Consider the following 12,653-nt stretch of genomic DNA (forward strand, 5'->3'; position numbering starts at 1 on the left):
GTTTACAGGTCTTTCGACATCAGAGGACTTCCTTAAGAAATAATTTATTTTTACCTGCATTTCATTATAGATTATGTATGGATGCTATTTGCTTATGTTTTAACCAGAAAATGCTCTGTTAATATGACTGATATAGTATGCTTACCCATTATGTTGGTTTTGTCGTGACGCGGGACATATGTTTTCCTTCTTTTGACGAGATGTCTTTATAAATACATTTGTAAGGAAAATAGCCGAATACAAAATGTCGGAAACCTCTTGCATTGAACCCTCCATTTTACATGTAAATTTCTTTTAAATTTCAAAACATTCAAATTACAAAGTTGCATGGTAAAACATACCACCATATATTTTTCAATCGTATAAAATTATATAATAGCTTATTAAAATCCACTTTTTTATTTGAAATTGCTTTCTTAATTGTTGTTTTGTTGTTGTTGTTGTTGTTTTGTTGTGTTTTTCTTTAAATAAAAAAATCTTAGCTCAAAAAGAAAAGATATTACTGCAATGTTTTTGATAAGGTTAATTATATAAAATTATAATAAATGAACTGCATTGCTCAAGTAACAGAACTCTTTTTATTCAAGTAAACATAAATTAAAAAGAAGCATATCCTGTTGTTCGTGCTGTTGGTACTTAGTTAACACCAACATCCTGTTTAGTGGTATACAAACAGGTAATAAAAAAGCCAAAATATACACATTTGTTAAATGCTATTTGGAATAAAGAAGAAAAAATAGCATTTAAACATCATAAAAATTGAAATGCGTACTTGTCAAACTACATTTCAAACTACATCATTTATATTAAGATCAAACAAATCCTCTTGATTACCATTCACGACTTACTGTATTTGGCACTGATGCGAGTATTTTATGTGTTTGGTCCCCCCCCCCCCTCCCCCCCCCCCCCCCCAAAAAAGGGCAAAAATAGCATAACAATACGATTTTAATTTTATTTTATAGTATATTTCTTAATTATCTTGTGTATAAATCTTTCTGTTTTATGTACTCCAGCTGATCAATTTTAGAAAGTATATTTTTATGTTTACAGGCCTTTGGACATCAGTGGAATACCTTTAGGAACAATATAGACTTGCTCTTTAAATGTACTACCGGTATATTTTATCTGTATATTTGTTTATGTTTTAAACATCTCATTTAATCCAGAAAATGCTCTGTTAATATGACTGATATAGTACTTGTTCTGTTTATATATGTTTAAATTAACAAACAAGCACTATATGTTGGTGCTAAAATTATTATATAATGATTACAGCAATAAAGATTTTGAACATATAAAAAGAAGTTACTTATCTGCTTTGTGAGAAATAAATGGCAAGATACAATGCACTATCGATTATGGCAGTTCCCGTAAATGTAAAAATAAACTATTAAACAGCTGTTTGCGTTCAAAACAGTATTGATTCAACACAGTGTTGACGTGCGCAAAAGAAAATAAATCATATTATTATATACACAAATTGAGTATTGAGTTTTATTATTATAATAATAATAATAATTATTATTATTATTATTATTATTTAGCGAAATGAAATTAATGTGTAAATGTGATTAATTTTAACATTATTTTCATTTCGCTACAGGAGTAACAAAATGATAAAACTATCACAAATAATTTAATACATTTGAAATATAGCATAAAATGCTAAAATCAAACCGGGTCTGCAACATTTTTAATTTTGCCGTTTTGGGCGTTTTTCGGGGATTCCATTTTTCTGGATTGAGTAAAATTATTAATGCTAAGGAAAATAAGATATGTACACTTCTGTATTAAACAACGTTGTCTTTGTCCTCTAGGAATATTTTTAATTCGAAATACAAAAATTAATACGATTTCACTCATTTGCAACATAAAGATCCCAAAACTATGATACAATATTTGTTAATAACAAAATTGCTTTGTTTATCACACGCGATGTCAAAATAACTTCACGCGTTGCCAATATCATTTATCGTACACTTTGTCTGTTGTTTGTTTTGGGTTTTACGTCACATCGACATTGTATAGGTCATATCGCGACGTTCCAGCTTTACTGGTGGAGGAAGACCTCAGGTGCCCTTCCGTGCATTATTTCAGGCACGAACGGGTACCCGAGTAGAACCACCTACGTTCCGTAAGCTAGTTGGATACATTCCTCACATGAGTGAATCCAAAGTCCCTTTCGGGACTCGAACTCACAGCGGTGAGGGGAAAGTGGTTTGAAGTCAAAGACCTTAATCACTCGGCCAAGGACGCCCCTACACTATGTTTGAATAACCTCCTTAATCACACGCGTTGTAAGCCTCATTCATCATAAATGTTGTCAGCTGCATTTATCGACCAAGGTGTCTGAATAACTTCCTTTATCACACGCGTTGTAAGCCTCATTTATCATTAACGTTGTCAGCTGCATTTAGCGATCACGTTGTCTGAATAACTTCCTTTATAGCACGCGATGTAAGCTTCATTTATCATAAACGTTGTCAGCTGCATTTATCGACCACGTTGTCTGAATAACTTCGTTTATCACATGCGTAGTAAGAATAACTCTGTTCGTCCAACAAATTGTCTGAATAACGTCGTAATTCTTACGCGTTGACGTACGACAAACGGGAAAACTATTTTTAGATTATTCATGTATTTGGTTTAGGTTTTTCTAAATTCTTTATTTCCCGTTCTTGCATCACCTTTACATTTTGATGTAGATGTCTGTTTCGGTTAAGAAAGCAGCTAATCATTTTCAAGCAAATACTGAGTTTATTGAAATGTCATTTAAAATCAAGAAACGATTAAAATGCTTCCATAATTTCGATTTTTCTTTGTATGTCATCTTCAAGTTTGGGTAGACAAAAATAAATAGCCTCTTCTCTCAATTCATTTAAAACTTGCAAATCATTTGGAAGACAGCCAATGGGCATCACGCAATCGTACATTAGAAAATTCAGAATGAATTTGAAGTGTGACGGGTCTCTGTCTATAAATATTTGTGATTTTGGGGTAACATTTAGTTTGCACAGTTTAGAAATAAAGGACTTCGGTCCTTTCATTAATGTTGACTTTCTGATGACGAAAGGATTTCCTCCTACGCATAGAATAATACTATCGGCCTGCCAATGTTAAGTTTGTACCAAATTATGGTTTATAATTTCTGTTTCCTTTCCAACCATTTTTTCAAGCTCATCTTCGTACTTTAAACCGCAATCAATGTCTCCTTGAAGTTGGTTATTTTGTTTAGGAGAATATTCAGTAATAGCCTGGCTTAGTTCATTTGACGTGTTTAGAATATCGCTAGGTGACTCAGGTTCAACTTCATTGTCATCAAATGCAAACTTATCTTCGTACTTTAAACCACAATCACTGCCTCCTAGAAGTTGGATATTTTGTTCAGGAGAATATTCAGTAATAACCTGGGTTAGTTCACTTGACGTGGTTAGAATATCAATAAAAGACGCGGGTTCAACTTCATTGTCATCAAATGCAAACTGATCTTTGTGCTTTAAACCGGAGTCGCTGCCTCCTTGAAGTTGAATATTTTGTACAAGAGAATTTTCAGTAATCACCTGGCTTAGTTCATTTGACGTGGTTAGAATATCGCTAAAATACCCGGGTTCAACTTCATTCTCATCAAATGCAAGCGGTTGACTGATTATGATTTCCGATGGATCAGGAACAAAATCCAAATCTAAACCTGGATTTGCCCCCTTTTGGATTTGTTGTAGTTGAGGTTTAATATGATTCAGTCTATATGGATGGTATATGTTCATTATCTTATAATGTTTATAATTGCTTACCCCTGTTATGGATTCCAGGTCACGAGAAGGCAGTTGCAATGGCAATGAATTAAACTCTTTTTGAATATCATTATTAATTTGATCGTCAAGGTATTTTCTTTTTTGAACGGCACTGGTCTCTATTAGTCCAGACTCTTTGTGAATAAGGACATATCTACTTTTACTTGAACAGTTGTGTTTTCTTTTTATTTTCCTTGTATAAACTTTCTTGCATCCAGTACATTGGTACATGAACCCGTAGTGAAATGTTTGTATATGTCTCTTGCATTCACTTTGGCTGTTGTATGAACGGGACTTGTCGACACACTTCTTACACACATATCTAGGGTTCTGTAATAAATACAATACTATTTTGAATAATGGTAGGAAAAATGAAAAATGAATCAATCAGAAATTTTGTTTTCATTAAATCGTCTATCTTTGTTGATTTACGGTTAATGTGAAGAGTAGTAATCTGTGACTTACTACTTATAATGCTTTTTATTTTGCCTGGCAAAATAAAACCTCTAAGCAAATAAAAAATATTTTTATGATAATAACAAAATATAGTAAATGTTGCGTCAAAACCATACCCATTAGGTATAAACTATACTATATTATACTTAACTATACCGTTTCAGTTGTTTTTGACCCTTCCGTTTGGTAATAGCTCATAGTAAACACCACGGGTACCTTAAGTAAGTAAAATAGTGTTATACATTTCTAATATGTAAAAAAAAAGAACAAACACCCTTATTGGTAATAAAAGGATTTGACATAGATGAGCTGTATGCCTGAAAGGAAATCTGTATGCAATCTTGAATCTCCCTTCCAGATCCTCCATGCCATATATATTTACCGGCATGGGTAAAACTAGCAGAAACACCGGTCTGATATGCAAGAATGTAAGAAAAGCTGGTCTGTTTAATATGAAAGACTTTAACTGGGACATTGCATCTTATTTCATCATGAGTATATCTGGTGTCATATGTTACCTTGATCTTGACTTCAAAAACAATTCCAAAGTTAAGTCTTATTGTTCAACCAACTGTACTCTTTAGTAAAATTGCAATAGTTAATTTAAAAAAAGGCTCTTGTTATTGGCCTAAAATCGTGTTCAGTAGACCTATTAGAGTGTAGGGACATGATTTTCACAATTTTGGTAGAGGTCATATTAGTCCATGCTATACTAGTATTCCAAATAGCTTAGTTCTAAGCTCGTTGTTAAACAAAAGTTGGATCATATGTTTCCTCTACAACTATGTAATCAGTTATTCAATGGACATAAAGTTACATCAATCTGCAGTGCTACACGGTAATGATTTGTTTACAATTATAATATAGTTCAGGAAGAATGTTAAATAAAATTGTAGATAACAACGCATGAGTGACTGACAACATCAACAAAGCTCAGCCTTGAGCAATTTGCGGTCAGGTGAGCTAACAAAAATGATAATAGTAAAATAAAAAGACATGGTATTTTCCACTGAAAGTCATTCGTATTCAGAGTAATTATAACAGTTTAAAAAGAAATACACGGTTAAAAAAGAGATATTTTATATTTTTAAATGAACTATACTTACTACGTGAAGTAATAGTAGCTTCAAAACAAATAAGATAAATAATCCATGTATAAAATAGTTAATTTAGGTAATTTATAACAATCAGTAACAACTGTTATATTCGAAATGCAACTTACGTCTAAACTGGTTTTGAGACATAGAGAAAAGTGTCCACCAAATGTCGCATAATTTATTTTCTTTTTTTTCTGTTATTTTATCGTCTTCTCGAGCAGGTAAGTGCAAATAGTTTTAAATAGAATGTGTACGCGCATGTATCAATATATACTTTCTAATCATCACTCAACTGTTTTCACATTTATTATGTCCAATAACTGTTTCATCTTTTAACTTCAACGTCTGTTTATTTATTTGATAATAATATTAACAGTAGTTTTACAATAAACAAATGTGCTTTAAATTTACAGTGTATTTATTTTTCTTTGTTGTTTCGGTTGGAAGGGGGCGTGCGTGTGCGTTTTGGGGTTTGGTAGTTTATTATTATTATTATAATTATTATTTTTATTATAACTTTTATTATTATCATTATTGTTATTATTATTATTATCATTATTACTATTATTATTATTATTATTAATATTATTATTATTATTATGATTATTGCTTTTGTTATGCCTATTACTATTACTACTACCACTGTTGTTGTTGTTGTTGTTGTTGTTGTGGTGGTGGTGGTGATGTTGTTGGTTGTTGTTGTTGTTGTTGTTGTTAATATTCATTTTTGTTAATTTGTACATGAAATACACAGACCATTTATTTATTAATTTTTTGTTTGCACATATCGATTTTATATGAAACACATCTTTTAAGAAATTCATTATATAATGTACATGTTGGTTGTTTTCAGATAATTATGTCTAAGCATCATGTGTCACTGTAATATGAAGATAGTATAGATTGTGATGTATTTTGATTGATATTAACAGTAATTGCAGATGACTTCAAATAACCGAGAAACTGATCTGAATCTTAATATTATAATGCATTCTTACTTACGTTCACATCATTGTCATGCTCATGAAAGTTTCTTGATCAGTACCAGTTAAATACAAAAGACCGGTGGGGACATTTCAACTTCAACAATTTTCGATTTCATCTTTGTGAATTCACAATTTTAACTTCGTAAATTCACGATTTCAGCTTTACGAATTTATGATTTCACCTTCATGAATTTACGATTTCAACTTGGTGAATTCACGATTTCAATTTCACGATTTCACGATTTCAACTTCATGTATTTACGAGTCACCATCATTAATTAACGATTTCATATTCGCGAGTTCATGACACGATTTCAACTTCACATTATTACTCAAAACTTCAAATCGGGAATTCGTGAAGACATGTCTTTCGTAGTTAAAATTTCCATTAACTTCTTTACCTATATGAATCTCAACAAATTCTTCCTTTACTTATTTTTTTCATGCGAGGCAGCTAGGTTATCAAATGTATTTTACCGTCTTTTGATACCCGCTCTGACAAGAAATAATGAAGGAAAGAGCACCCAAGATAGTCCTTCACCGGAAACACTAATTTAACAAGAGCTGTCTGTAGGACAGCACGCTCGACTATTCTAAGTGCTTGACAGTAAAAGAGCCTTGATATTGTTAAATTTTTTAAGTTCACAAAAGGGCTAATTTTTTTTTATAAATTCATGTTATAGGCCTTGGAGAGAGTCTAATTATACAGAATTGGCTTGACTATTCGGAAGGTAATGTCACAAGGGTTTTTTATTGAGTATAATAATACTAATTACCTTTGAATACATAAATTTGACAGAAAAGGTACAAAGGTTTGTTATTAAGATGTTTTATCAAGTAAATCACTGCTTTATTATTATGAATGCATAAAATTGTCCCAAAAAAGGCACAAACCCTTCAGTAGTTATTGAGATAACAGCTTACAAGCAAAACTTTACCATGAATTTCTAAGTTGAAAAAGGGGAGAAAAATCAGCCTAAATGCAAGATAGAATTATGGATCTTTGTCAGTGACCTACAATTATGACCCTAAATGCATATGTGAAGTTTTAAATAAATATCTTTAATAGTTATTGAGATATGTAAAACTTGCATGTAAACATTAACCAAGAAACTAAGTAGAAAAGGGGATATGAATCAGCCTTAATGCAAGATAGAGTTATGGAACTTGGTCAGTGGCATACAATTATGACCCTCCAATTATGACCCTAAGTGCATGTGTAAAGTTTCAAGTAAATATCTTTGAAGACCGTTAACCTTTAACCAAAATTTCTAAGTTTCAAAGGGGCAAATAATTCTGCAAATATTGCAGACAGAGTTATGCAATTTTGCAAACTAATGTACATTGTTACTATAAATAAGTATATTTAAATTTCAATTGAATATCTCAAGCAATAATTGAGATATTTGACTTAACAAAAAAACTTCAACCAAAATTTTTAAGTTCCAAAGGGGCATAATTCTGTCAATATGGTAGGCAAAGTTATCCAACTTGTCAATCTGATGTACATTGTTACTTTAAATAAGTATTGTAAGTTTCAATTGAATATCTCAAGCAATAATTGAGATATTTGACTTTACAAAAAACTTTAACCAAAATTTCTAAGTTAAAAAGGGGCATTATTCTGTCAATATTGTAGGCAGAGTTATCCAACTTGTCAATCTGATGTACCTTGTTACTATAAATAAGTATTGTAAGTTTCAATTGAATATCTCAAGTAATAATTGAGATATTTGACTTTACAAAAAACTTTAACCAACGCAGACGCCGACGCGGACGCTGACGCCGACGCCGACGCCGGGGCGACTACAATAGCTCTCATATTCTTCGAATAGTCAAGCTAAAAATCGAAAAGAATCAAATAATCGAAAATTACACTATTATTTAAACCCAATACGCAAATCGTACAAAAATACGTGGTTATATTGCTAAACAGTATACAATCAAACTTTTGAAATTAGTGGAGCGATGAAATGGTGTTTGTGAAGCCATTTCAACTGCATGCTTTTTTGCTTTTTATAATTCTCTGGTTTCCTCACAAATTTTAAATATCATCTTGTAATTCTCTTCATGTTTGTTTTTGTAGCATATCATTTTTTATCAATTACGGGAATGTATATATTCTTGAACTGTAGATATCATAAACAGCTGGATTTTACGGCGATCTACCAAATGCACGGAAGGGCACCTGAAGTCTTTCCCACCACTAAAGCTATAAAGACGCCATATGACATATACTGTGATGAGTTACTACCCCCTCCCCCCCCCCCCCCCAAAAAAAAAAATAAAAAAATAGGGGGTGTTCTAAAATAGGGCAGAATTTTTTACGATAGTCTTCAGTCACTCTAAATTTGATTGCATTTCGTATAAGTATGTTTCAAAATATATTTCTCGCGTTAAGTATTCACTGAACTATTTTGTTATAACGTCTATAACCAATAGCTGATTCATTAAAATATCCATTTTAGGAAAAAGGAATCACTTGTTACATTCAAGTAACAAACTTTTCTTGCTTAATGGTTGTTTTAAGACGAACTGTTGCAAATGTGTTAATAAATAAATGTTACCTTACTAAACACTGATTTGACCATTTTTCTGCATATGGTGCTCATCTGGCACTCCCTCCCAGATCCCCCATGTCATATAAATTTACCGGCATGGGTAAAACTAGCGGAAACACCGGTCTCATATACAAGAATGTAAAAAAGCTGGTCTGTTTAATATGAAAGACTTTAACTGGGACATTGTATCTTATTTCATCATGAGTAACCTGGTGTCATATGTTACCTTGATCTTAGGCTTCCAAAACAGATCCAAAGTTAAGTCTTATTTCACAAAACCAACTGTACTCATTAGTAAAATTGCAATAGTTAATTTAAAAAAGGCTCTAGTTATTGGCCTTAAATCGTGTTCAGTAGACCTATTAGAGACATTGACGTTATAAAACACAAAAACAATCTAAACAAGTGACATGATTTGAAGTGGTTAGCGAGTGAAATGGTTGTCAACTTGACAAAAATGGCTACCGAGTCATTGATATTTATAAACAATATGTATATAAATTTATAAAAAAATTATTTCAAAAATTATTTTCTCACAGTTTTGATTCCAATATTAAAAATATAAACATAATTCACTATTAAATAAGAATTTAATTCCTTGCAAAATAAATGTGAAGAAAGCAATATTAAACCTCTCTGGTTTTTTTCCTCACCATATTTTATACAATATTCCAATCATAAGAAAAAAGAAAAATCATAATCTTTTTAAAAAAAAATCGTCTTAAGAGCGAGGTGGTCCTATTTCAGGGATTATTCTAAACAAGGGTCATTCAACCTTATGTAAATCTAATGTTATGATGTGCAACATTAACGCTGGGAGAACGTTATAACAGGAAGTTGCGTCATAATTATGTGTGCGCGACCAACAACATCCCATCACAAGAAGCAATGGCCAAGAATAGGTGTCTTCTGCATATATGTTTTATTTTCCAAACTTGAATATTTGAAATTTAAAAGATATGACTTATTGGAATGAAAAGTCACGTGACACTCAAAAACTATACGCACGTGTAATCACGTTCTATAATGTAAATTGCGGAACAAAATCGTCCGTGACCTCGATTACCTCCGCTTACACGTTTTAGTAAATTTTGGTTGTTGAAAATTTATAACAACGGTAGCCATGGATTGAGACAGATTTGAGTGAATTAAGGGACATGATTTTCACAATTTTGGTAGAGGTCATATTAGTCCATGCTATACTATTATTCCAAATAGCTTAGTTCTAAGCTCGTAGGTAAACAAAAGTGGGCTCATATGTTTTCCTCTACAACTATGTAATCAGTTATTAAATGGACATAAAGTTACATCAATCTGCAGTGCTACACGGTAATGATTTGTTTACAATTATAATCTTGTTCAAGAAGAATGTTAAATAAAATTGTAGATAACAACGCATGAATGACTGATAACATCAACAAAGCTCAGCCCTGAGCTATTTGCGGTCAGGTGAGCTAACAAAAATGATAATAGTAAAAAAAAAGACATGATATTTTCCACGGACGGAAATTCATTCGTATTCAGAGTAATTATAACAGTTTAAAAAGAAATACATGATTAAAGCAGAGATATTTTATATTTTTAAATGAACTTTACTTACTACGTGACGTAATTAGAGCTTCCAAACAAATTAGATAAATAATCCATGTATAACATATTTATTATAGGTAATTTAAAACAATCATTAACAACTGTTATTTTCGAATGCAACTTAGGTTTACACAGGTTTTGAGACATTGAGAAAAGTGTCTACCAAATGTCGCGTACTTAATTTTCTTTTTTTGTGTGTGTGTTATTGTATCGTCATCTCGAGCAGGTAAGTGCATAATATAAAATTTCCAATCATCGCTTTACTGTTTTCTCATTTATTATGTCCAATAACTGTTTCATCTTTTTACATCACCTTCTGGTTATTTATTTGATATATTAACAGTAGGTTTACAATAAACAAATGTGCTTTAAATTTATTTATTTATTTTTGTTGATGTTGTGGGTGAAAGGGGGCGTGCGTGTGTTTTTGGATGGGGTTGTTTATTATTATTATTATTATTATTCTTACTATTATTATTATTATTATCATTATTATTATTTTCGCTATTGTTATGCCTATTACTATTACCACTGTTTTTGTTGCTTAATATTTATTTGTTACTTTGTACATGAAAAACCGGATCATTTATGAATGATTTTTGCATGATATGAATCACATATTTTGAGAAATTCATTATGTAATGTACTGGTTGGTTGTTTCCAGATAATAATGTCTTAGCATCATGTGTCACTGTAGTATGAAGATAGTACACATTGCGTTGTATTTTGATTAGTATTAACAGTAAATGCTGATGACTTCAAATAACCGCCAAACTGATAAAGTCTTAATATTTTAATGCATTCTTACTATCGTTCACTTCAGCGGCATGCTCAAGAGAGTTTCTTGATCAGTAGCAGTTAAATATGACAAACCAGTTGGGACATTTCAACTTCATCAATTTCCGATTGCTTCTTCGTGAATTCACAATTTTAACTTCGTAAATTACTGATTAAGCTTCACGAATTTACAATTACAACTTCGTGCATTCACGATTTCAGCTTCACAAACTTCATGAATTCACGAGTCACCTTTATTAATTCACAATTTCAAATTCACGAATTCACAACAGGATTTCAACTTCACATAAATACTCAAAACTTCAAATCGGGAATTCGTGAAGACAGGTCTTTCGTAGTTAAATGTTCCATTGTCTTCTTTACCTGTATGAATGACAAAAAGGACGCGCGTTATTTTTAATTCTTTCTTTTATTTCTTTTTTTTTTCTTCATGCAAAGCATTTCAGCCAGGTTACCAAATGTCTTTGGTCGTCTTTTCATACCTGCTCTTACAAGATATAACGCTGGAAAGAGCATCCAAGATAGTCCTTCACCGGAAACACTAATTTAAGAATCGAAAAGAATCAAATAATCGAAAATTACACTATATCATTTTAAAAAAAAACCAATACGCAAATCGTACAAAAATAACGGAAACTTCAGAACATTAATCAGTGTCATGATTATATTGCAAAACAGTATACAATCAAACTATTGAAATTTGTGGAGCGAATGAAATGGTGTTTGTGAAGCCATTTCAACTACATGCGCTTTGCTCTTTATAATTCGCAGGTTGTCTGGTATTTTTGACCTCTGGCTGACTCACAACCCTTTAATGTTCATCGCCTTTGTTTTTGTAGTATTTTTTTTTGAAATTATAGGAATGCATATATTCTTGAACAGTAGATATTCTTAACAGCAGATTTTTACAGAACGTCGGAGATCTTTTCGGGTGCCTGTTCGTACCTGAAATAATTCACGGAAAAGCACCTGTGGTTTTCCTCCACCAGTAAAGGTTGAAAATCGCCATATGACCTATACTGAGATGACGAAGCCACCCCCCTCCTCCCTCAAAAAGGGAAGAATTTCATCTGGCAAAATTCTCGTTATGGAAGAAAGCTATATTAACACAGTTATTTAAACTTTGATCGTAGTCTCCAGTGACTGTCAAGGTCATTGCATTTCGTGTTAGCTTGTTTAAAAGCATTTTTTCGCGTTAAGTATTCACCAAACTACTTTGTTAGGTTCACATCTATGTAAAATCATTTCAGTGCGGCAATACCACGTGACATTGACGTCATTTTCGGCATCATTTCCAAGACAAATATTGCTCGATTCGGAAAAGAAAATAGCCGTAAATATTTAATTTATGTATCAATTTCTTTGGGATAT

General features: G+C 31.8%; 1 protein-coding gene across 1 annotated transcript; it reads right to left on the reverse strand.

Moving 5' to 3' along the window:
• Positions 1–1,813: 1,813 nt before the first annotated feature.
• Positions 1,814–4,527, reverse strand: LOC132744912 (uncharacterized). The gene is made up of 2 exons (XM_060733703.1): positions 4,407–4,527; positions 1,814–4,124 (listed from the first exon to the last, which is right to left on the reverse strand). The coding sequence occupies exons 1-2, from the start codon at positions 4,446–4,448 to the stop codon at positions 3,120–3,122; spliced, it is 1,047 nt and encodes a 348-aa protein (XP_060589686.1). The 5' UTR covers positions 4,449–4,527; the 3' UTR covers positions 1,814–3,119.
• Positions 4,528–12,653: the final 8,126 nt, after the last annotated feature.

This window comes from Ruditapes philippinarum, unplaced genomic scaffold, assembly GCF_026571515.1.
Source record: "Ruditapes philippinarum isolate M1 unplaced genomic scaffold, ASM2657151v2 ctg3583_1_1_1_1, whole genome shotgun sequence".
Taxonomy (NCBI): Eukaryota; Metazoa; Mollusca; class Bivalvia; order Venerida; family Veneridae; genus Ruditapes; species Ruditapes philippinarum.

Coding starts and splice junctions, on each gene's coding strand:
- LOC132744912 (XM_060733703.1), bottom strand. CDS start 4,448: ATGAGCTATTACCAAACGGAAGGGTCAAAAACAACTGAAACG. Junction 4,125..4,406: donor GGTCAAAAACAACTGAAACG/GTATAGTTAAGT, acceptor TATTTATTACAG/AACCCTAGATATGTGTGTAA.